The 24843-nt window shown below is 38.6% G+C and overlaps 1 protein-coding gene across 2 annotated transcripts in view; it reads right to left on the bottom strand.

The window, feature by feature from the left end:
- The window catches only part of olfm2a (olfactomedin 2a), a 133076-nt gene that overhangs the window by 40677 nt on the left and 67556 nt on the right, over window positions 1-24843 (bottom strand). Inside the window, exon 1 of one of the 2 annotated variants that reach the window (XM_046835396.1) lies at window positions 15978-16443. The exons of the other annotated variant lie outside the window; for it this stretch is intronic. Coding sequence (XP_046691352.1) covers window positions 15978-16121 — 144 coding nt within the window. The 5' untranslated portion in view covers window positions 16122-16443. Of the gene's footprint in view, window positions 1-15977; window positions 16444-24843 lie in introns of those variants that run through there. 2 annotated transcript variants of the gene reach the window in all.

The raw sequence follows: 24843 nt of genomic DNA, 5'->3' as shown, positions 1-24843 counted from the left end.
CATGCTTGTACAGTCTGAGAAGCAACAATCGCAAAGGACTATTTAAAAAAATCACACAGTGTGCACCTGCCATTAGTTAGATCCCTGGGTTTCACCTGTGAAGACTGCATTTATTGGTAAAACCAAACAATATAATGACATGAGAGCTGAGTGAGGTACAGTATATGGGTATGAGCTGTAAATGCTTTTCTTAAACAGAGAAAAAAGGGCGTAAAATAGCAAATACAATTTGGAATGTCCTGAAAACAAAAGAAACTACTGGCATGCCAACAAGTAGGCATAAAAATAGATCAGCCAAGAAATCAGCAGCTGATGACAGAAACATTGTCATCACTAACAACCATCTCAGGGCAGGATGAAAGAATGTCAAAGAAGACTTTGAAAACAGAAATGAATGTTCTATATTACAAGATTCAAAGAAATGCCTTTACACTTCATAGAAACTTTATCTCATTCATACACCTGAGCAGTTAAGGGTTAAGGGCTTTGCTCAAGGGCTCAACAGCAGTGGCATAGTGGTGCTGGGATGTGAACTCATGACCTTCAGATCAGAAGCGTAACAACAACCAATAACCCATCCATTCTTCCAGAGGTGAGTTCTGGACAACGTTTCTGGAGTCACGATTAACCTTCTACCAAATCGTGAAAAAGGAAAGGGTCTACTTATGAGCCAAAGCATACAAGAATATGGAGCACTGTGGAGGTAGTATAATAGCATGGGCTTGCCTTGCTGCTTCTGGAATGAGCTCACTAATCTTTCTTGATGATGAAACTTATAATAGTAGCAGCTGAAAAGCTTCACAATTCAGCTGGCTAATTTACAGATAAATGCATCCAAACATGAAGAAAGATTATTAAAACCTGCTGCCAGCAAAACAAAAGGACTTTATCAGAAAAAGGCTTTAGACCAAGACAATCTCTAAACCTGGACCCAGTTTCACTTCTAAAATAGGAAAATGGAGAAACACCAAAAAAAGTCTGGAACAGCATTAAAAAAGACCAGTGTGGTGTTTGTGGGTCACCAGCTTGAAGCAGTCATTGCAAGCACGGGATACGCACCTACATATTCTTTTCTTTATATGTAAATATAAGGTAAAGAATGCTGAAATTCTGATCTATTTCTCATATCATATCTATCTTTTTATCTCAAACCAGTGTTTAAGAGGCATTTTAATATTCTTTCTTTTTTTTTTGTTCCTCGTGATTTCGACATAAAAAAAGTTGTTTTCTCGTAATCATGACTTAATTTTCTTGTGATCTCGACGTAAACATTGTTTCCTGGTGATAAGTACTTGATTTTTCTGTCTATTGGGCATAAAAGCATTTAATCATAACCATTTGAGGCGTGTGTGTGCGTGAAAATAAAGTCGTGATAATGAGAAAACAACTTTCCTTATGTTGAGATCACAAGAAAACAAAGTCGAGATCGCAGAAAAGCAGAATGAAAAGACTGTTATAATGCATGGCCTCTTAGGACTTATGTACAAACCCATATGTCTTCACTGTACAACAACAACAAAAAAAAGGAATGTTCCAATACTTTTGGAGAAACCTGTATCCCAAACTTTTTCCCCTTTTTGCCTCCAGATCTTAGGTTTTATATTCTATTCATGATCCCCCTTCTCTCTTGCTCTCTCTTCTATCAAGATGCCGTTCACACTTACATACTGATTGCAGTGCACCAGCCTTAGGGCAGCAGGAAAATCTGTCACGCTCTCTCTATTTCTCTGCTCATCTGTCCTCTAACATCCTGTCCTCTCCATTCCCCAGAACACTTTCCTGCTTACTAAATATGCTATTGCGTTCATTACTTAGTAGCTACGCATCTCGCTTACGCACGTTTAAAACGTTGTTATTCGGGATTAGCATTGTACCTACCTCTAATGACACTCTATTATAAATAACAAAGCTAGTTTATTACCACAGTGTTAGCTAGCAAGATATTTATCCTAGGCTAACATCTTTTATTAGCGTTTCAAAAGAGCACCCTATAACTATCTATCTATCTATCTATCTATCTATCTATCTATCTATCTATCTATCTATCTATCTATCTATCTATCTATCTATCTATCTATCTATCTATCAAGTTTACAGTCTATTGTTGGTAGTAGCTAGCTATTAGTACATAGTGGTAGCTAATGTTAGTGCATCTGCAAAGCTGAGATTATATTCAAATAAACAAGCCAGCGTTCAGCTCAAACAGAGGAACCCACACAGAGATAAAGTTGTCCTGGGAAATGCTTTACATGAACAAACTTTGTGTTTATTTCTCCATAACGTGTTGCATAGTTTGTCCTTATTAGCTTCAAGAAATGTTAGGCAGAAATCACTTTTTTTAACTGTAAGTGATTAGTGGGACAAGCAAAAATGTCCCATATAACATTAAATGTAACAATAACCGTAAAAAAATAATGATATGCACATTTTTACTAATAAAATACGCTTGGATTTGTTAGCAAGCTGTTGCGGTGTAGGAATAATTAGAATAAAACACTTCAGCACACACTTTATTGGAAAATTATTAACAAATATTGTAGTACTAAAGTAAAAAAATATGTTGATGACATTTCTATAAAAGCAAAGGATTGTGTTATTTTCTACCACATGAACTGTTTAAAGAGTATTTTGGTATATTGGAGTGCAAGTAACAGGATGTTTATTCTCTCGTGTTAGTATGTTCATTAGCCGTGTCTAATGACACTTTGTTATCAGAACCACTCTCTAAATAAGTTTATGCTCGTGCACTGGCACATTAGCCTGTTTATGTGTTGGCGTGTGTCAATGTGCGGCAGAGTTTGGTGCGTTGGAGGGTTTGGCGCAGGCGGCGCTTCTGGCTCTGGGTCTGGCTCCATCCCATGCTGAGGTCCCTGCTGAGCAGACTGCAGGCTTTGACTCACCCCAGCTTGTGTTCTGGCCATATGGTGCTCTCTTTACAGGCAGATCGCAAACATCTCCACAACAACATGGCTCCCGATTCCCACTGAGATGCTAACTTAGCCAGTAATGGGAATTTCTCACATTACTGTCTCCATGTTTTGGCTCTTGTATTCTTCTCCCTAAGGCACTGGATCAGTTTACACACACACACACACACACACACACAAACACACACGTGATATTAACGTTCCATGTCTGGGTCTAATGAGACCAAGCTGCTGAAGTGTGTGAGGATCCAGCCATTGTTTGGCTTGCTCTTTTGAAGCAGGCACATTGCCTCATTGCTCTCTTATTAGACCAAAAATCAAAGAGACAGCATGCCTCAGTGTTGGCCTTTGAACCAGCGACACACACACCCCAGCATCCACCCACACACTCACACACCCAAACTAGCATCAGTGCTGATGTGTCTTTCAGTACAAGTCAGAGGTTGCTGTTACCATTTTACCTCAGTCCTTTCTCTGATGGTGTACTAATCTCCCACAAGGGAGGCTTGGGAAGCCAGGCTGGAAAATCCAGGATAATTTGAAACGGGTTTGCTTAAATTAGACAGACAGGTGACTCCAGGCTCAGAGGATTCAGTAACAAAACCCAGGTGTGACATTTTCCCTCTAATCCAAGTTAAGCTGTAGTAATTGAGGCTCACTTGAACCCCCCATGCATGATGTATGTCAACCCTGACAATACAGAAAGCTAAATTATGGCAAACAAAGAACAATGTTTTTAGAACTTTAAAAAATGAAATCAATGATGTTTAAAATTAATAACCAAAAAAGAACAAAATAACTGATGGAATGTAAAAATAAATACACATACAGTACATTTGACTTTATTGAGTAGGCAATAATCGAGCCAAAAGCAGAGGCAATGATTTAGAATTAAACCAAATAATACACTGTGTTCATTAATTATTTCATTACGGTTATTGATTCATGAGCACGAGAAATGAAAGCCTCAGAAGGTCAAGCTTAGGTTGAGAGGAGAAAAAGGATCTTAAAATACTTTTGATAACCAATACTAGGCTGCAGGCCAGTGATAAATATATAAACAACACACTCTGATGTAAAACAAGCCTCGAGGAGGAATTCCAACTTTTATTTTATACTGTGTCATGAACACTTCCATGGTAAGGAAATGTGGGGTTTTTTTTCGAGAGCTTCTTAGTCATCTAAAATATATCACATTTTAACTGCTTTAATACAAATACACAAATTTGTATGGTCGTGCCAAGCAGACAAAAACATGAGCATGATTAATAGGACATGTGGTTTTGTATGTTTAAATTCTTACATTTGTTGCCATTTATTTAGACAATTTGTAGAGGACAGTAAATCTGCACTGCTATACAAGCTGCACATTGACTACTCTAAAATATATCCAAATTTTATTTCTCTAGTATGGTCCCTTGAGAATACATACTAAAATGTATATTAAAAGGGTGTACTCACTTTTGTTATATATAAAATACACTAAAAATAGACGCTATATATTTAAAATAGGTAGAGATATAGACACCACACATCAGCTGGTGAAGAGTAAAAGTCTTCCCAGTCAATGATTATTTTCCTACAATGGCACAGCCCAAATGTTTTCATTCTTACATACTTGTGCTGCTCTCCCACAATCAAATATGTAAAGACAAATTTTGTTTTTTATAGCAGGACGATATATTTACTCCAGCATCACTTTTCTATCCAGATATTACTAGTAACATGCACCAATTAGCATCTAAAGGTATGCTGTGGTACCTGGTTGTGAGTCAGGGCTTTTATTAATCTGATGTCACAGATGGTTGCATGGATGCATTTGTAGGTACAAAACTAGCCACTGCATACACAAGAACGTGTAGGTGGTGGTGGGGTTTGAACTTGGACTCTGATCCAAAGTCCAATGCCTTAGCCACTGAGCTACCACCTTCGCGGACATCCCACAAGACCAGAAGACCAGAAGAGCAGAAAGGCTCTAGCCAAGTCATCTATCTATCAGTATTTGGCCCTTACCCTTCTTTCCTGCTTTCAGCACCTCAACTTTGAGAACTGAATGTTCATTTGCTGGCTAATACAGTATATCCCACCCTTGACCCCTTTTGATCTAATGTCTGGTATTTCACAGTCAAATGTTCAGGTTCTAGTTTGAAGTTTCTGAAATCTTGTTGCCAGAAAAGTGTACAACTCCAGACCAGGCCTCAGTATGAGTCTTTATTATGTACCAGTGTTAAAGACAGGTTTTGACTGGGGTTTGTTTTTTTTTTTGGACATATTATTTTTAAAAATAGCTTAAACAATCCCAGACGTCAAGGTCAGATTGGCACATCCCATTAAAGCTCATATCCTGATGGTAAACTTGAATATTAATGCTCAAATAGATTAAATGCTCACAGCTTCTTGCCCTCTTGCACATAATCATGAATCCTCCCTTCAACTGTCTGTCTTACAGCAACGTTGTATTTTCTTTCTCTCTCTTTTAGTTCACACATAAATAACACCTTCTGTTGCACTCCTCTGTGACTAGCTGCCAAACCAGAGCTCTTCAGGCTTAGTTTTTAGCACAGGAACATTGGGGTGAAAAGAGAGAATGTCAGATATGAGTGAATACAGTGCAGTCAACTTGCACAAAAATAAAATGTTTTTAAAAACAGCTTGGTTTCTAAGCAGTGTGAGGCACATTGTGCCAAGCAGATATTATTAGCCGGATTTTTTCCAGTACAGAATTGAAACCATATATATATAAAAAGAGCTGTACAATATATCATTTGTTGAATGTTAATGAAGCAAATTCTAAAATTGTTTCCTGTGAGTGAGGTCATTCATTTTTTTTAAATGTATACGTATTGGATGTATACGATACAATAAAATAAATGCAATATCAGTGTAAAAAACAAATCATTGCAATATATTAGCTCTTGACCCTTATTGGTCAGACTTTTTTGATCCATTTTACACAGACAGTCCGAAAAGGAGTTCTTGTTTGCTAAATACATCTATTGTATGAATGCACTTATTCGAATACTGTATGTTAACTTACAACAATTAAAGATGCTCAACATAAATTTGATTAAAAAAAGTGCAAAAAAATGGATTCTGGAATTTCTCCAGTTTCAGTAAAACCCAGTAAAGCTAATTCGGTTTTCCAGCTTGTTTTTTCGAGTCTTCAGGTCTTTCAATTTCTCAGGTAAATCAGGTAAACAAACACATGCCCAATACTTTGGTAAACCAAAACACATGCAGACACATACGCTCATAAAAAAATTGCAATCCAATTCAAATATATGTTTCTCTACCGCTACACAATTCATTTGACCTAAATTTATAACTTACTATGTATATTTATTTACATTTTTAAATCTTTACTTTCATTTTACTGTGAGAAACTGCAACCCAACAATTTCCCAATAGGATCATAAATGTACAGTGGTACCTCTAAAAAACGAATGCCCCCGAATACGTATAATTCAGAAGAAGGATCACATGAATTTTGCTGGGTAAAATTCGAAGGGACGATGGTTCTTCCCACGCCTCTCAACCCTCAGTTAGCATCTTCAATTCATAGTACGAGCACTGTCTTAGCGCTGTGTCTTTGTTTTGTTAATATTCACTCCAGTCTCAGTCTCACCTCAGTGCTATTTTAAAAAGTCGCCAAAAGCAAGTTTTAATAGATAAATCTTTTAAGAAAGTTGAAAAAAACGAAAGTTGTGAAAGCAGTGAAGCGAAAAGAGTATCTAAAAAAGAGAAAAATAAGTGATAACAGTGATTCGGGTGACAGTCTGCCCGATATCATAGAGGAAAAAGACTCGTCTCCTTCCAAACATACAAACAATAATTCTCCCTCCTTCTCCTCCGAACATCATCTCCATCATGCCGGCATTCACTCTTCTCAAAGGTAAAGTGCCCAGTAAAGATAATCTTTTCCACTTTTAGATGTTTAGGCACCAATATTAAATGCTAAATACTAAATAATATTAGTTGCATATTGGTTGTACGCCCCATAAACATACAGTACGTGTGTATGTTCAAGGTGTTTTTGAATCCAAGTAAGAATTTAAAAAAATTTGCATTGCTAATTTGTTCCCACTTCTGATCTACACGTTTCTCTTTCAGGATGCAAGTGCAGTATTAGAATGGTTTGTTTACGAGCAGGCAGACAGATCCAAAAAAAATAAAATAAAAGATGTAATAGGTGGTATGTCTGGTGCTCAACAAACAACATAAACTGGGCAAAGCAAGAACAAGAAATGATAAATGAAAACATGGAAGAAACCAGTGACAAGAAACCTGAATAGAGAAACAAGGCGGTTTGGCATTTGTTAGTCAAAAACGAAATGCACAAATGAATCAAACAAGGACGTGATAACTGCTGAATGGTACAAAACGTGAACATGAGGACCAGTGACGAGACACTAATGACATTTGTGACCAGCCCAGTCTCACCCCACATCGTCACATATCGACGTTGCCTCGGATGGCGTAGACATCCGACGCAGAAGGGAGCCCCTTTGCGTTGCTTTTCAACGTAGATGGCCGTCCTATACACTTAATCACTTATTATTTAAAATAAATACTATTTATATTAATAAACACTTGTTATTTATAATAATAAGTGTATTGGATTATTTATACTATATGTAATAAATAATAATAATGTTACGAAATGTCCACTACATACGACCGATTCGTTGGTTGTCCCTCGGCCGCGTTCAAAATCCGAAGATGACCCAAACCCTAACCCTAACCCTAACCCTAATCCTAATCCGAAGATGAGGGATTTGCATTGAAGTGTATAGGATGGGCATCCATGTTGAAAAGCGATGCGGGATTTGCATTGAAGGAATAGGACGGCCATCTACGTTGAAAAGCAACACAAAGGGGCTCCCTTCTGCGTCGGATGTGTACGCCATCCGAGGCAACGTCGATATGTGATGATGTGGTGTGAGACTGTGTAGTTGTGACACACTTTAACAGGTTTTTTTTTTTTTTTTTTTAAACAGGACATTTTATGGACATTCCAATACATTATATGTAACTATTAATAAAACAAAATGCTTTAATTAGAAAATAGTCATCTTGAATAGTTAACTTCGATTATTTTCCTACAATACACAATACACAGCCACTGCTCTCTAATACCCAATATGTTAAGACATTTATGAACAAATTATGCTTTTTATAGCAGGACAGTATATTTACTCCTGCATCATTTCTCCATCCAGTCTCTATCCATTCTCATCCACCTGCCAGCTTCTCTGACCCTGAAGCATTAAAAACTCAATTCAGGACTCTCTAGAGAGACATTTATGCTGAAAACCACAAAATCCACACCATATAAAACTTTCAAAGATCTGCCGTTTTTTTTCTTCTCTAAGTTGCAAAGCTCTGACTTTTCCTGAGGCGGCTGTCATGGTGTCCCGGAAATCTCTTATTCGATATCATAAAAAAAAAATAAGTTCCTCATTAAAGCGATATGCTTGATTACATTTTTAGTGCTTTTTTCACCTCATAAGCAGGTTGTTGACATTTGAGCAGCTTTTTGAGTCCCATTTTACAGCCTTTCGTTTTGAAGTGCAAATTGCAGCTCATTGAATCGGATCAGATTGAAATGGATCGAGTTGGACGGTAAACATTTCGATTGCAACTGCAACCACAATGCCTTTTGTTTTTTATTTATATCATGGGCATTTATGTTTTTGGAAAATTGGCTGATCGAATATTGAGCTTAATAGTCCATTTCTTTGATAGTGGGTCTAAAATAGTGTCCTAATCGCTATACCATACAAACACCAACATGCATTAGGGCTATGCAGTACACACCTGCTGCATCACACCACTGCAACTTTCTAAAACTTTCCAAAATTTTGCATTGCAGTGAAGTGCAAAAGTTTGCGCACACCTAGGACAAACTTCGTTGCACAATTTTGTTCGTAATGTTCGTTTTTGTTAGTCAAAATCAAAACCTCTTACTCTGATAGATAGTCTCTCAATTACAACCAACATTCATACACATTTTATATCAATGGGATAGTATTTAAATTAGAGGTCGACCAATACCAATATCTAGGTTGGATCGTACTTGCTGATAAACTGATTAATCAACAGTTTTTAAAATGGATACTGGATAAAGAAAAACAACAACAACCATAACACGTTAAAATAATACTGAACTTTATTATAAAAAAACAGTAATGTATAATAGAAATGTGCTAAATGAAATAAATATAAATATATTACTTATAATAATAAATATAATGATATATATATATATATATATATATATATATATATATATATATATATATATATATATATATATATATAATAATTTATCATTAATAAATATAATATCCATCTCCATGCAGCACGCAGGTGTTTGTGATTGCCTCTAGTGGCTGCTCTCGTAATGACAGCCGACTTCCTCAGCCGCTCCATCAATGGACGCTACCTAGAATAAACTATCAGTATGGATTTTTGCCTAAAGCCAGTAGTTCCAGCAATAAACTATCAGTGCAGATTAATCAGCAAAACTGATGAATCGGTTATACTTTAATTTAACTGGTTAGCTATTGCATTGAATCATAGGTAGCAAAGTGTGGTGTTTTTTTTGCACACACTTTTCCGATCTAATTTTTAATTTCCATTAATAAAAAGCAAACTCAGCAATTTTCTGATTCTTTCCAATTATTGCAGATTAGTTGCAAAACTAGTGCTCGGAAGATACACAATCAAAAACCAGGCAGAAATTCGGATCAGCAAACAGAAACATATTACTAACCTCCATTCACAAAAGCCAACAGAGTCAAATAGACCAAACTCTTTGAAACAATAACTACTTCCTGGAGCAACAAGAAAACCAAACTGAATGATCCTTCCCACTATGTGAAAGCTTGGAGGTCAGAAGTCAGAAGAGCTGGAGGCCATGTTTTGTAGCTGTGATGCAGTATGGGAAATAATGTGTCATTGATATGACAATAGTCACTGCTCTTGCTGTCCTTCATGATTGTTACCTGGACATAATATTGGTGCTTTCTAAACATCCTATTTCACATTTAGTCCCAATTTGCTCTTATAATAACCTCCACTCTTCCGGGAAAGTGTCCCACTACATTCTGTGAAGAGATTTGTGCTCATTCAGCTACATGGGTGTTGGTAAAGTCATGTAGTGATGTAGGTGAGGTGAGGAGGCCTGGGGTGCAGTCAGCTTTAACATTCATCCCAAAGGTGTTCTATGGGGTTGAGGTTAGAACTCTATAGATGGAGATCTTCCACTCCAACCACAAGTAAAGCATAACTTCATAGAGCTGTCTTTCCGCACAGGGGCAATGTCATGCTGGAACAGGTTTGGGTCTCCTAGTTCAAGTAAATGGAATATTTACTTCAATAATCCTATATAATTTTGCTTGACGTCTGGAGAAGAGCCACATATGGCTGGAAAAGTCAGGTGTCCATACAGTGTATTAATCCAAGAGCTCTTTTTTCTGATCTTATAGAAAAGTGTCTAATGACTTATACACCCTTCATTTTGCCCTCATTACATCTTAAATCTCTTTAGTATCTTTAGAGCCGCCTTTAAATCCTCTCAGTTGTAATATTCAGACCTCTTGTACTGCACCACCCACAGATTCTTCCTAATACTCCTTTTTTTTTTTTTTAACTGATCTAAATGTTAAACAAGGGCACAGTGTTGGATCAGGGATCAGGGAGGGTCAGAAGAAAAAAAATTCAGATTTTTTCCCCAAACAAGATACATCCATATACCATTTTTACATTTTGGGTTTTGTTCATGAACAATAGTAAAAGAAAATACATGTATTGAACAACAATGGGAATACTATTTTTTTTTTCCTCTAAAAGTCATAGAGTGGCCTAGAAGTCTTTTAGATCTGAATGATTAACATTTTAGAGATTCTAGCAGCAGCCATTCTATTATTTTATTTTTTTTATATCCCCAGACAGACGACTCGGTTGGCTTGCGCTGTTTGAACAGATTGAGCTATATTACCTCACCGAGACATGTCTGGCTCTGGATAGTAAACCTGTGTTTAGAAATGACCAATGTGCAGCTCCAGTCTTCCATATAATCACAGAGTGTGTGGGTGTAGGGGGTTCATTTTGTACGAGAAAAATTGTAATCAGTGAAAAAAAAAAACTGATGACAGAAAATAAGGTGTGTCTCTGGATAAAGTGCAGTCCTGGGAGCAGTGAGCAGTAGTAGCACCTCCTGGAGGTGGGTGTGAAGGTGCTAGAGGAAGCTGTAAAAGGAACACGGTCCAGACGGCTCTTAAAGTAGCATGACCACATTTATGGCTAATGTAACCTCCTTAGCCCATGCATGACCTTATGTACAGAAAACTATTTTTGTATTTAATTTTTTACATAATTCCAAAGTGTAGATCAGTTCCATGTGACTGAATTGACTTTAGATGAAGACAATTTAAAGGTGCATTATACTTGTCACATGTACATTGAAGCAGAGTGAAATTCTTTCTTTGCATATCCCAGGAAATTTTTTAAAACTTTGGTCATCCATGATACAGCAGATAAGGGCCTTGCTTTGCAATACTGGGGCTTGAACCACCGACCTCCCTATCAAAAACCCAGAGCCTTAACCTTTTAGCTCCTTTTACCACCTCAATTATGTGCAGCAGATTTCCAACATGTGTATTTTTTTAAATGTCACCTAAACTGAGGAATAAACGCACGTTGGTTGTTCTGGTCAATGCCACTGAACACATATTCCTTTGATTTAACAAGAGTTAAACATTTTACTTTCTTCAGAAATTAATCTTATTGGAAAAAGAAAAACCAGCACTGCACGATACATTTACAGTTTTCACTTCACAACCTCAGTCTAAATTAGGCTAGCAGTTTGTTTTGAATTCTTTAAAATAGAACCAGACAACGTTCACGCATTCATTTCAAAATCGCAAGTTCAAATCCTGGAACATCTAAATCAAGTGACAAACAGAAAATTATACATGACCCAGATGATATGCCTCGACTAGCCAATTGTATCTGTGGGCTCATGTATGTGGAAGAGGGCAGACGTGTTTTGGAAAAAGCATGTGATCATCTTCACACTTCTTGGTTAGTAAAAGTTGCACATTTATCATAGGCTGAGAGCTGATTAGTGGATGAGAAATGATCGACAATGATGATAAACAAAAAAAAAGTGAATCCCAATTTTGAATTCAAGTGATGTAGCTGAGGTTGAGGAACTATCATGGAACTACATTTACCTTTTTTCCAGTGTTATTGGCGCATAGTGATAGGACTGATATTTAATTTTAAAATATAAGAAAGAAAGAAAAGAATCATTCTGGTTTAGGCCACACCCACTTACCAAATCCAAATGCAAATACAGGTTTGGATAATTGGGGTGTTAGAAAGAATGCAGATAGTGTCATCAATGGTTTTACACCTTTGTATGTGTGATTACAAGACACATGAGCTTCGACACCTTTTCCCTGTACTGATGTGAAAAAAAACACTCTGATTAATCAAAATTCACTTAAAGTATGATGGTGCGTTCACACTGCAGAGACGTGAAAGGTTTTGCATTTGCTGTAAAAACTGGTGTGTGAGGCAAATCCAAACTGTGGTAACAGTGCGGAAAAAAGTTTTTACTTTATGCAAATAAGAAATGAGGATCGGATTGTTGAATGTGTTGTGTTAGGGTTTTCATCATGAGTCAAACCCAGGGGCAGGCCAGATATCACTGTGAGAACACAGACTGAACCACAGTGCAGCAGCTACACAATTAAAAATATGCACACAACCCATGATTAAAACAGTGAAATGGAATTTGGATTTTTATGCCTCTACTGCTTTCTGTTGCATTTTAGTTAACATTTAGGGAGAGATCAAATATATGCAAGCCTTCCACAAGACATTAGTGCTATGGTTGGTTTTCCAGTGGTATGTGGTTCTTCCATAAACTGTTAACACCAAGTTTAACAATTGTATAGGATGTAGCATAAAATGTTTTCCTTCACTTAAACTAGAAGACCCAAACCAGGTCTGTTTGGAGATTGAGTGGTTCTTTAAGATGAATTGTAATTTTGATCACACCCAAGGCCTCCTCTCTATAACAAATAGGGACCAAATAGTGGCATAGGATGTTTAGTTGTCCACAAACTTTTGTTCATATAGAGTACACTTATTTTAATGTTATACAGTATTCAATGTGGTGAACTGTAGGCGAAAGAAAAAGCATTCGATTCTGTGCATTATAAATGTTCCCTGAAGGCATTTCATAAGGAGGTCAATAACCTTTTATTAGAAAAGTATTTTTTTTGCAGATTTTTATCCTATTTAGAAACGGAACTATTTTTAGACGGAAGAATTTCTAGTGTGTTATGCGTTACGTGTGTAGTCACTAGAAACCGTTTAAAGAATGCTGATTTACCACCCACTTTGCCCCCCAACACATTTCATTTCATTTAATGTACTTAAGTTTAACCAGATACACAGTGGAAGGAGTTGTGAAAGTGGGATTAAAGTTTCCTGAAGAAGGTGTCTGGGAAATTAGTTTGAGCTAATGTTTTTGATTTGCTGCTTTATTATATGGTTTACTATTCCTAATTTGCTTATCATTAAAAAATAAATCATAGGTGGAGGAGCTGGAGCAAATGGTTATGGAGAGGAATTTATGAGACTGCTGCCCCTGCAACCCAGACTCAGAGAAGTGAAGGAAAATGGAAGGATGGATGGATGGATGGATGGATGGATGGATGGATGGATGGATGGGTCGATATAGGCATGGATCAATAGATGATTGACTGGGTGAGTGAATAGAGAAATGAATGAATAAGTCAATAGAAACATGGATGAGAGTTGGAGGGACTTGTGGTTGAGGGATGAATGGATGGATGGATGAATGGATGGATGGATGGATGGATGGATGGATGGATGGATGGATGGATGGATGGATGGATGGATAAATAGATGGCTAGATGTGGAGATGGATGGTGGGTGGAAGTTTGGATGGATGGATGGATGGATGGATGGATGGATGGATGGATGGATGGGTCAATATCGGCATGGATCAATGGATGGATGGATGAATAGATGGTTGACTGGGTTAGCAAATGCAGGGATAGATGGATAGGTCAATAGAAGCATGGAAGCCAGAATAAATAGGTCCAAGCCAGAATAAATAGGTCCAGTTGTGTTGGGAAGGACATCCAGTGTAAAACGTGCCAAATCATACATGCGCATCACAAATCAGAAAGATTTTCTCTTAAATTGATATTAATATAAAACAACAGCTGTCACTAAATGCTAGAAGTGGAGACTCCTTCTATAAATGCTACACAAACATCTCAACATACCGTGATTCAAGATTTCCGTTTGAGTTAGTTTGGATTTCTTGTTTATGTCCAGAACTTGTCCTCTTCCATGGCTCTATCTTACAGTAGTCTGTGATTACATTAAAAATAGTACTCCTTTATATCTCTTCCAGACAAATGTGAATGGGAAATGGACTGTGATGGAGTCATAGATTAATAGTCAATTTCCTACCCAACCGTCCAGCTTCTCTGCCTAGGAGCTGGGGGCATTTAGAGAAGGGCAGATGTTCAGAGAAAGTACTCTTCACTCTATAGACACCTAGCACTATGACTCACCTTTAATGATCCTGGAAATGTCAAAGGCACTCACCTCCCTTACATTGACTTCATACTGTGTGTATGAGTGTGTGTATATGAGTATTTCTCTCTCTCTCTCTCTCTCTCTCTCTCTCTCTCTCTCTCATATACACACACTGCTACACACTTGTGCACTTTGTGTTGGTAAGATTGCAGCCAGCATCCACTTAAGAACCTTTTAGGATATTCTGAGCTCTCTGAGAATTTGCTTACATTTCAGCCACTGCAGCCTCTTTCTTTAATTTGATTGAGGCTGAGCAGGCGATGCCAGTCAGCCTGAGCCACCCTAGGGCTCAACTCTTTCATTCCCCCACCCTTCTTTAAAGGCACTATATTGAGGCTACAAATAAATGCAGAGATGAATAGAAACAGGGAAGGGGTGTGGGTGCATTTTTATTTTTTAGGTTCATTGATTCTTCTTTCAAATATACTTAAAAAATAAAATGAATAAAATTCTGCTGCAAAATCATTATTCTCTCTCTCTCTCTCTCTCTCTCTCTCTCTCTCTCTCTCTCTCGCATGATTTAACATTAAAAAGGCTTAATTAATGATGTAAATGTTCAGAACAGATGAAAAAAAAGATACACAACCTAAAGCCATGAAGTGGTAGTGTTGTGTTAAGTTTCTGTAGCACATCCCTGTAACCTGCAACTTCAGGCAATTAGTTGCTAATACCAGATGACTAGCGGGATACAGATTTAGCCTGACACTTAACTTGAATTGAGTCTATCGACCCTTAAAGCGTAAATTCAGAGCGTGACATGTTTTCGTTTTAATTAGCCATTAGCATTTTTGCTTCCTTTTTTTCAGCATTTGTTGCTACTACAAAGTGCATAAATAAGCCACGCCCCTAAATGCTACGTGTAGCAGGATCGCCCAGGGTTTCGCCAACAGTGGCTAGCAATTTTGGGTTCACCTTTTAAAACCACTAATTAAAACATGCGTTTCGAACAAATTCAGGAGTAAAGTCTCAAACTTTTTTTTTACATTTTAGAAAAATAATAAATTTGAGAGTTGAAAGAACCACATCGATCTTCTTTCATCATGTCGGGGAAAAATACCAAAAAAAAGCACAAGCTTAGATGACACATCTTTACTAACAAAGCGATAGGATGTCCTTTCAGCTCTCCAGAGATCTGTGGCATCTGTTCACCCTCCATCATCTCCACTGAGAGAGAATCAGCCATGACGATCTCCATCTACCCAACCCTGGCCTCAAAACTTAAGAATCTATCACAGAATTTTACGTGTCTTATAATCCCTAATATACTACACACACACACACACACACACACACACACACACATCTCATCAGTCTTACACACTATTAAGCTCAACAGATGGACATGAGGTGTATAAAGTGCGTGTGTGTGTGTGTGTGTGTTAAAATAGGATTACGCACGCTGACGATCCTCTCCGAGGTTCCGGCGCGGGACACAGTAGTGCCGTTGAGTCCTACGAGCGACGGCAGCGTCTGAGACATCCAGTTAGTGACCATCGCCATGGTGCTGAGCACCGCTCCGATCTTCAGCAGTGGCACGCTCATGGTGCTCACAGCCACCTGGCCTTAGCGCCCCCCCCCAGCCCAACCTGCTGAGCCCCTCGCCAGGGGGCCCACACACTCTCACCCTCTCTCTAACACACAAGTGTTTAGAGGCTTGCGTACGATCCACTTGCGCACTTAACAACAGGCTGGACGAACAAATACAGTGGTGAATGTGGGATCCAGAGGCATCGCACTCCTTCAGTCCACCGGCTCCTGATGTCTAAGAGTGAATGCCAGTGCCTCACACACATACACACACACACACACATACACACACACACACGCTTTCTCTCTCACTCCTCCACCTTTTCTCTCTCTCTCTCTCTCTCTCTCTCTCTTTCACTCAAGATGCAGAGCTGCGCATTGGCTGCCTCCCTATCTCACGCTCTCGCTCTCATCCCCACCCTCCCACCCTCACTCTCTCTTCGCCTCTCCAGCCGCTTCACTTCACGCACATCCTATACTCATCTTGATCTGAGGTTTTTTTCTCTCTCGCTAAGCAAATGAACAGCGGGAAGCTTTGCCTCTCGGATCTTCTGCAACAATTAGTCCTGTTTTAAGCCTGGTTAAGGTTCACTCCCAGCTGCATGGCATGGGATTAAGGCTACTGCTATATTAAGCCCATCATGAGGATCGTGCGTGTGTGTGTGTGTGTGTGTGTGTGTGTGTGTGTGTGTGTGTTTGTGTGTGTTGGGGGGTGGAGTTTGCAAGAGTGCAGGATAAAAGCAGAGAGAGTAGATAAATAGCTCATGGTGTATTAATGAAGAAGAGATGTGTGTGCGCACCTCTACATCTGGACACTTCATCAATCATACACTCGGCCTGACAAGTCCATAATTATTCCGTAATATGGAAAAGCGGTGCAGTGCAGGAGTCCAGCGCAGGGCATCCTGCCCTCTCCTTCTCTTTCTCACTAACCTGATCTGAGTCCCACACATTTGCACACTCTGGGTCACGCTCTCACAGGAAACAGGCTGTCACGCTCACACGAGTGACTTCAGACGTGCTTCAGAACCCAAGCGTGACACATCAAACACCCGTATACTTACCATACCTGGGTGAAGCACTCATTTTATTTACTATATCGGATGATGTGTATAGAAAAAGTGATAAAAACCAAAAGGTTTAGGTTTTACAAGCAATCGTGTAATCATGGAGGCGTTCCCGGGGGATTGAGTGGTAATAGCTATTAGCTTGTTTAAGTATAACTGACCGATTTACCACAACAGTTAAATTATTCTAAATGTATAAATCCCACAGTTTAGTTTAGTACTTCTGCACTGTATTTCTTGTTGCCATGTGCTTTTTGTATTGATTCATGTCTGTATATTTCACGAGTATTTGTTTCCATTGTCACGTGTTTGCATTTTTATCCACATGAGGTCTCCACCCCCATCTCGTCATTGGTCCTTGCACGTTTCCATTCACGGCTGTTCCCAGATTTTGTGTTTGTTAGTTTGAGTTTAAATATTCTTTTTTCTCTGTTTCGTTTTTGCGAAAAATGTTCAAAATACAGAGTCAGATTTGTTCCACATTTCATGGTTTCTGATCCCGTTTCTCGTATCTCGCTCTTGTTTTGTTTGTGTTGTTTGCTAAATTCCTTGCATATGCCATAAGCAATCGTACGCATTCACGTTGCACGACAGCATTAAAAATTTGAAATAATTAGCTAACAACTAACAAATCTGTTCTAATTGTTACAAGCTGATGACTCGAAATACAGTAATCCCCCGCTTTACCGCGGTTAATACAGTACAGTGCTGTATACGTAAAATAGCATTTTTGGGGTGGTGTCCATTTATCACGGATAAACAGGGGGTTACTGTAATTGTTCATAAAAGTTAATGATCAGATAAACACTTCATAGTATTGTATATATCTATTCATGACACAATGCTAACTTTTACTAGCAGGAAACAAAAACGTTACTAACTTGTATTAACTGATAAAACTAAGACTTGACTTGGGAAACAACTAGTAAAAGCAAGAGAGTAACTTTCAATAATAAGCTACTAACCTACAAAGACCAACTAATAACCAACTAGAAGTTTTATATATACTAACAGCTAACAATGTAGCTGTAAACCTCACAAACCAAACAGCCCTGCTTTGTCATTACTAGGCAGCTAATGCTAATTACTCTTTTTTCTTGTGGATGTCTTTCTAATAAAGATGACAGTTATTACAGGGATGTTATATGGATGCACTGATTTTCAATCAAGAAGTCAACAATTTATCAAGAAAAGGATCAACCACATGGGCGGGGCTGTCAATCATTACGCTTAAGTGATTCCAAAATCAATGTTGCACCAGACGATGTTAATGAGTTGAATTAGTTAGGGAATTGAAATGGATTCACAATTGACTGAGTCATTAGCATTTTTTATTATTATTCATAAATACTAGCTTATGCATTGGCACTGGAAACCAGACAAGATACACCAAATCATAGTGTAGATCAAGTCATAAGCTTGGGGCAGCTAGCGATAGGCTTTGCTTTGGGCCTATGTATGCAGGCATATTAAGCAGGCATTTATAGACACCTGACCATAAAACTAGTAAGTATTTTTGAACATCTCATTCCACAAATAGTCCCCATTTGCTGTTATAATAACCTCCACTATTTTGAGATGATGAAGTGTCCTTGTGCAGATTTGTTAGAGATTCCTTCAGCCACAAGTGTGTTAGTAAAGTCAGGTAGTGATGTAGGTGAGGTGAGGAGGACCTGGGGTGCAGTCAGCGTGAAACATTCATCCCAATGTTGTTCAATAGTGTTAAGGTCAGAGTTCTAGAGCAGGAGATCTTCATGGAGCTGTCTTTGTGCACAGTGGCATTGTCCTGCTCGAACAGGTTTGGGTCTCCTAGTTCAAGCGAAGGGAAAATTGTTGTGTTGTTACGGCATCCAAAGACATCCAATAATATTGTGTTTCTAACTTTGTGGTAACAATTTGGAATTTTTTGCACACAGTTTATTAAGGCATATGAATTTAACATGAAGAAACATGTGACAAGTATTAGCTAAAGAGTAAATTTTTAACAGTAGAATGTTGTGGTGGAAACGTGTTTGTTCTGTAATTAGAAGGTTTGAACTCGCTGCCTCTGTATTCTATTAGTCCTGAAATATTAAATTACTTTAACTTAATCTGCCTTTATATCTCTGTAGAAAATCACATTAGTATGATGCAGTGTTAGTTGCAACACCATAACACAATTAACGTTAGAGTCCACGCAAATTAGGACGAGCCAATGAACCGATGTGTTGCAGCTTCACTGCTTCATGGTTCCAGCTCCTGAGCTCTGTGGCGTTTCCTGAAACTGACAATGCTAACATTCCTGTCCAAGGAGACCCTGGGGTGTGGTTAGGATCAAACAAATGAATGTCCAATGATTCGTATTTTATGACGTGAAAGTAAAAAAAATACCTTTACGCATTAACCATGCTTTAAAAAACAGTAAACATGAACACTGTGAAAAAGTAAATGTTGTAGGCAAAAACATTGAACATTTTGTTCAGAGCTGATAAGCCGTGTCTTCCCCCAACCCGCACCTGTTTCCACTCGTTTAATCAACTGGGCTTTCTGATTATTAGCACAGCTTCAGCTTTTCAGTGCAGGAGCACTTTTACCAATCAGAATAACAGACTAGCAGAAAACATTCACTTTCTTTCTTCATTAAAAAAACACTGTTACACTGTTTATTCTACATTAATGTACACCGAGTGAATTAATTCCCTTCAGATCTTTTTTGTATAAATTACATGATGTCATCCTGAGTTGTGGATTGTTTCAACAATGCTAATGTTTTGTTGTTTAATCAGGGACATCGAGTGAATGTTAAGAGTAAGAGGAGAAAACAGTTATAGTAACAACCCATAACCATATTTTACTATAAAACAATTGTTGAGTTTCACTGAAGAACTTCAGCTGAAGTGTTTAACCCAAATAGTATGAAATGGAGAATACTGAGTAGCATTAGGTGAAGAATGTTGGGTTTAGGCTAATAGTATTTGATGTAGAGCGTTAGGTGTAGAGGATTAGTAATAGGTGTTGAGTGTTAGGTGTTAAGGATTAGTATTAGGTGTTGAGTATTAGGTGTAGAGGATTAGTATTAGGTGTTTAGTGTTAGGTGTAGAGGATTAGTATTAGGTGTTGGGTGTGCAGGATTAGTATTAGGTGTAGAGGATTAGTATTAGGTGTTGAGCATTAGGTGTAGAGGATTAGTATTAGGTGTTGAGTATTAGGTGTAGAGGATTAGTATTAGGTGTTGGGTGTGCAGGATTAGTATTAGGTGTAGAGGATTAGTATTAGGTGTTGGGTGTAGAGGATTAGTATTAGGTGTAGAGGTAGTATTAGTATTAGGTATTGGGTGTAGAGGATTAGTATTAGGTGTAGAGTATTAGTATTAGGTGTTGAGTGTTAGGTGTAGAGTATTAGTATTAGGTGTTGAGTGTTAGGTGTAGAGTATTAGTATTAGGTGTAGATTATTAGTATTAGGTGTTGAGTATTAGTATTAGGTGTTGAGTGTTAGGTGTAGAGTATTAGTATTAGGTGTTGAGTGTTAGGTGATGAGTATTAGTATTAGGTGTTGAGTGTTAGTGTAGAGTATTAGTATTAGGTGTTGAGTGTTAGGTGTTGAGTATTAGTATTAGGTGTTGGGTGTTAGGTGTTGAGTATTAGTATTAGGTGTTGAGTGTTAGCTGTAGAGTATTAGTATTAGGTGTTGAGTGTTAGGTGTAGAGTATTAGTATTTGATGTAGAGTGTTAGGTGTAGTAGGTGTAGATTATTAGTATTAGGTGTTAAGCGTTTGGTGTAGAGCGTTAACTGAAATCATTCTGGTTTCTTCTGGAACGTGTCTTTTATAAGTTCTTAAAGAAAGAAAGTTCAGCAACTTGGTAAATATAATTACCTTGTTTTTTTTAGGCATTTGTGCTCCTATAATGAGCAGATTGCCACATTAACATTCGCCTCTTGACACGATCCTGTGACGCACAATAGTGAATTGGTAATCAATGCCTGAACAGAATCTCAGCGATTTTTGAAAGATTGAAATAAAGGGCTTTGTGTTTTGCCCGTCATTATTTCTGTCGAGTGGTAAGCGATGTTTCACTCTGCTTTATGATTGGACTCGTGAACGAGTGAGACGCACTTTGCAGGGACAAACCTTCTGCAATCAAGATCAAAATCAAAAGCGACAACTGCTAGACAGCCACTCTTACAATACTCCGGTCCCGAAGGACCAGACAGGAGAAAAAAAACGTTCTGTACATGACTTTGGATTTTTTTTTCTTCCCAAGAAACAGGGCTTCAGAGAGGGCTTCAGTGAGGCGTTTTGGTTTGGAAATCGTTTTCAGTGGTATGGAGTGGCACTGCCATCCTCTGGTAAGAATGCAGTACTGCACTCAGCACAGGTCCTTATTACGTTTTGTCCCAGCAACTGTTGCTTGGCAGCAAACAGGGTTTCTGAAAGCATTAGAGCAATGCGAGCATCATAACATTACACCAAGCTTTTTCTTTTCTGAGCTGTCAATATCTCTCATTGAAAACTGCACCCTTGTACAGCACAGATCAGACATTACCTAAAATCTTCTGCTTTTCTAGCTCTTTCTTCACTCTCTTTTTTCTCTCTCATTCTCTCTTAGTAATGTATCATGTGTACATGCGAGTAAGAGTCATGGTCGTGGCTCAGGAGCTCTTGCAGGCTGGATGCCATGGCTCCAGAGGATGGAGAAACCTGTAGAGAACATGCTGCTGGTGGTTTACACTTAGGATTTAAGTGGCTTGAACACACACACACAAAAAACACACACACTCCTTCTCTCTCTCGCTTTATAATTTTAAATTATATTTGCAATAATGGTGTCCAAACCTACTTACAAAGAACTGGTCTGAATAGAGCTTGTCTTTGCAGTTAAGAGGCACATTTGTAAACAATATAACAGCACACCTACTTCTGTTAAAAGAAACAACTTGCTGCAATGATAAAATTAGAAGGAAGCAAGTTCTCACATGTCAGTAATTATCAGCAACCTCACACAACCTCGATCTCGTCACCTGACGTGAACAGTGGAACAATCCGAGTCATTTCTGCTCCAACTTTCTTGCTATCTGTTTCTTTTTACGTTGTCATTTAAACGTGTTTAAAGTCTGCGTGTGTAAGAGCTTAACTCTGTTTTGTTGACGTGGTAAAGGTGCAGGAACATTTTGCATAGCTGTTGATTTCTTAAGTTCGATCGATTGCGTTTATGTCCATTTTTTCTCATTTTCTCTAAGCTGGAACAATTTATTTACCGTATTTTCCAGACTATAAGCCGCTACTTTTTTCCCACTCTTTGAACCTCGCGGCTTAAACAATGAAGCGGCTAATTTATGGATTTTTCCTGGGTTTTTCCCGGTTTCACAAACTTCAAGCCAAAAAACTGAACCCCATAACATTACACCAATGAAATTGCAGAACGGGTTCAGGTGAACCAATGAAACTCTTTATATTAAATCAGATGCGCTCCCACTGAATCGGGCCGCACCACATCATAAATATGGATGATGTTCCTCTGACGTTTGACCTGCCGCTCACTCGGACTGTCTACAGGAAATGCGAATCGTTCGTCACGCTGAAAACAACCGGGCATGAAAACACACTTCACCTGTGTTCTGAGCTGCACAGCATCGGGAGAAAAGCTTCACCGGTGGTGATTTTTAAACGCACGACGATGCCAAAAGATAAACTCTCGAGAGAAATTGTTGTGAAAGGAAGGAGGAAGACAGTGAACAATGACTTTCTTGGTAGGCTACTGTTTAGATACAAGCCGTGTAACAGACACTGTCTTTCATTAAAGCCTGTGTAAAGTTCATTAGTTTCAGTGTAGACACGGCTTATAGACAGGTGCATCATATTTATGGTTAAAATAAAAATCTTTGTAAATTCAGAGGGTGCGGCTTATATTTGGGTGCACTTAATAGTCCGGAAATTACGGTAAGTGCATGGATGGATGGATGGATGGACTGACTTTTTCAACCATATGTTATGTTAATATCATATTGAACACCTTTGAGATGAACTTTTCACACTGACCGCACCCCAGAACTCCTCACCTCACCCACATCACCACCATCATCTGTACCTTCCTATACACCCTTGTGGCTGAATGAATCTCTCACAAATCTACACAAGCACACTGCAAAATCTAGTGGAACATCTTTCCAGAAGAGTGGAGGGAATTATAAATGCACAGACTAAATGTGGAACGTTCATGAAGCACATACATTACCAATCTTATGTTCAGGTGTCCATATACTTTTGACGATATAGATCGATAGATAGATTTCTGTGTATTTGGCACGGTTTCTCTATCCTCCATTCCCGAATAAACAATTTAACGATCATTGAATTTTTTACAGCAAAAAAACCCAACATTTATTTTTATAATATCTCATGAAACGCCAGTAAAACTTGTCCTCGTTTGTGTTGAATTTCTTTTCACAAGGCTGTTAAAAGTAATGCGTTTACACGATATAAAGCAGCAGTTTGGTTTCTGGCCACCAGAGGGCACGCGTATGCCACAAATCCACACAGGCCCTCATTTACCCCCCCCCGTTGGAGAAAATGGTACAGTGTGCAATCATGATCAGCCTTCAGAATCAAATAGGCATTCGTGAAAATAATTGCCCCAGTTCTGAGTGAACAGGGTGTCATTATAGCTGTCTATACTTTATTAACCAGTGGTGTGTGCCTGTGTGTGTGTGTGTGTGTGTGTGTGTGTTGGATGGTGAATGGAGGAGTTACATGGTGGGTGTGTTCTAGTCACATCTGTATGCAGCTCCACGGCTGTGTGCTCCACTGCGCTCAGCTCGGCTCGGGCGGTGTGAGCTGTAGCCCTGGCAAAATGGCAGACACACACACACACACACACACACACACACACACACACACACACCCTGCAGGCCTTTTGCTCTGCTATTTCAGGCCACAGCCGTCACATCTTCATTTAATAATTTGCTCATTCCATCAGAACACACACACACACACACACACACACGCCAATCCAAGTGGACTTTTAGGCCAAAAACTGCACCAGCACACATCTTCAATCGTTGTGCTTTAGCGAGCGCTTATTCCACTTCATCATAAACATCGATTAAACATTCTGTGCTGGTATGAGCCTGCAGGGCTTTAGCTTGAAAAGGCATTTTTAATCAGTTCCTATTGGATGAACTTCAGTCGACCTGAGGGCACATTGCACACCACGACCTCCGGGTGGCAGCAAACAGTAACACCGTTCCAAAACAAACAAACAAACAAACAAACATGGCTGTGCTAGAAGCCAGACACACAATAAACACCCTTTCTGTTACACAGTCATCTAAACATGCTAAAGCAGATTCATGGAATTAACTGATTGATTGAATGATTGATTAGGGTGCAGTTAAGACATTTCTGATTCATATTGTAGGTTGTACAGTTAAAGTTGCAGTGCATTTGAAAACACGTCTCTGCCCCTGTCATACTCACATTATTATTTCATAAACAAAGGTTTAGACCTTAAAAGGTACTTGGTCGGGTTTTGTTTTGCTTTTCCTCTATTTGCATCTTTCTGGCCCGGAAATGAGCTTGCGCCTTTTTTAATGATATATGAAAAACGTTTAATTCACCTGAAGAAATTGAACATGAAGATCTGGGGGGGAAAAAAAAAAAGGGGGATTAAATCGAGGACAGTCGGGGCTTACA

The sequence above is a fragment of the Silurus meridionalis genome, chromosome 22 (genome assembly GCF_014805685.1).
Source record: "Silurus meridionalis isolate SWU-2019-XX chromosome 22, ASM1480568v1, whole genome shotgun sequence".
Taxonomy (NCBI): domain Eukaryota; kingdom Metazoa; phylum Chordata; class Actinopteri; order Siluriformes; family Siluridae; genus Silurus; species Silurus meridionalis.
The sequence above is the reverse complement of the archived record's forward strand: the minus strand, read 5'-3'. Positions and strand labels throughout refer to the sequence as shown.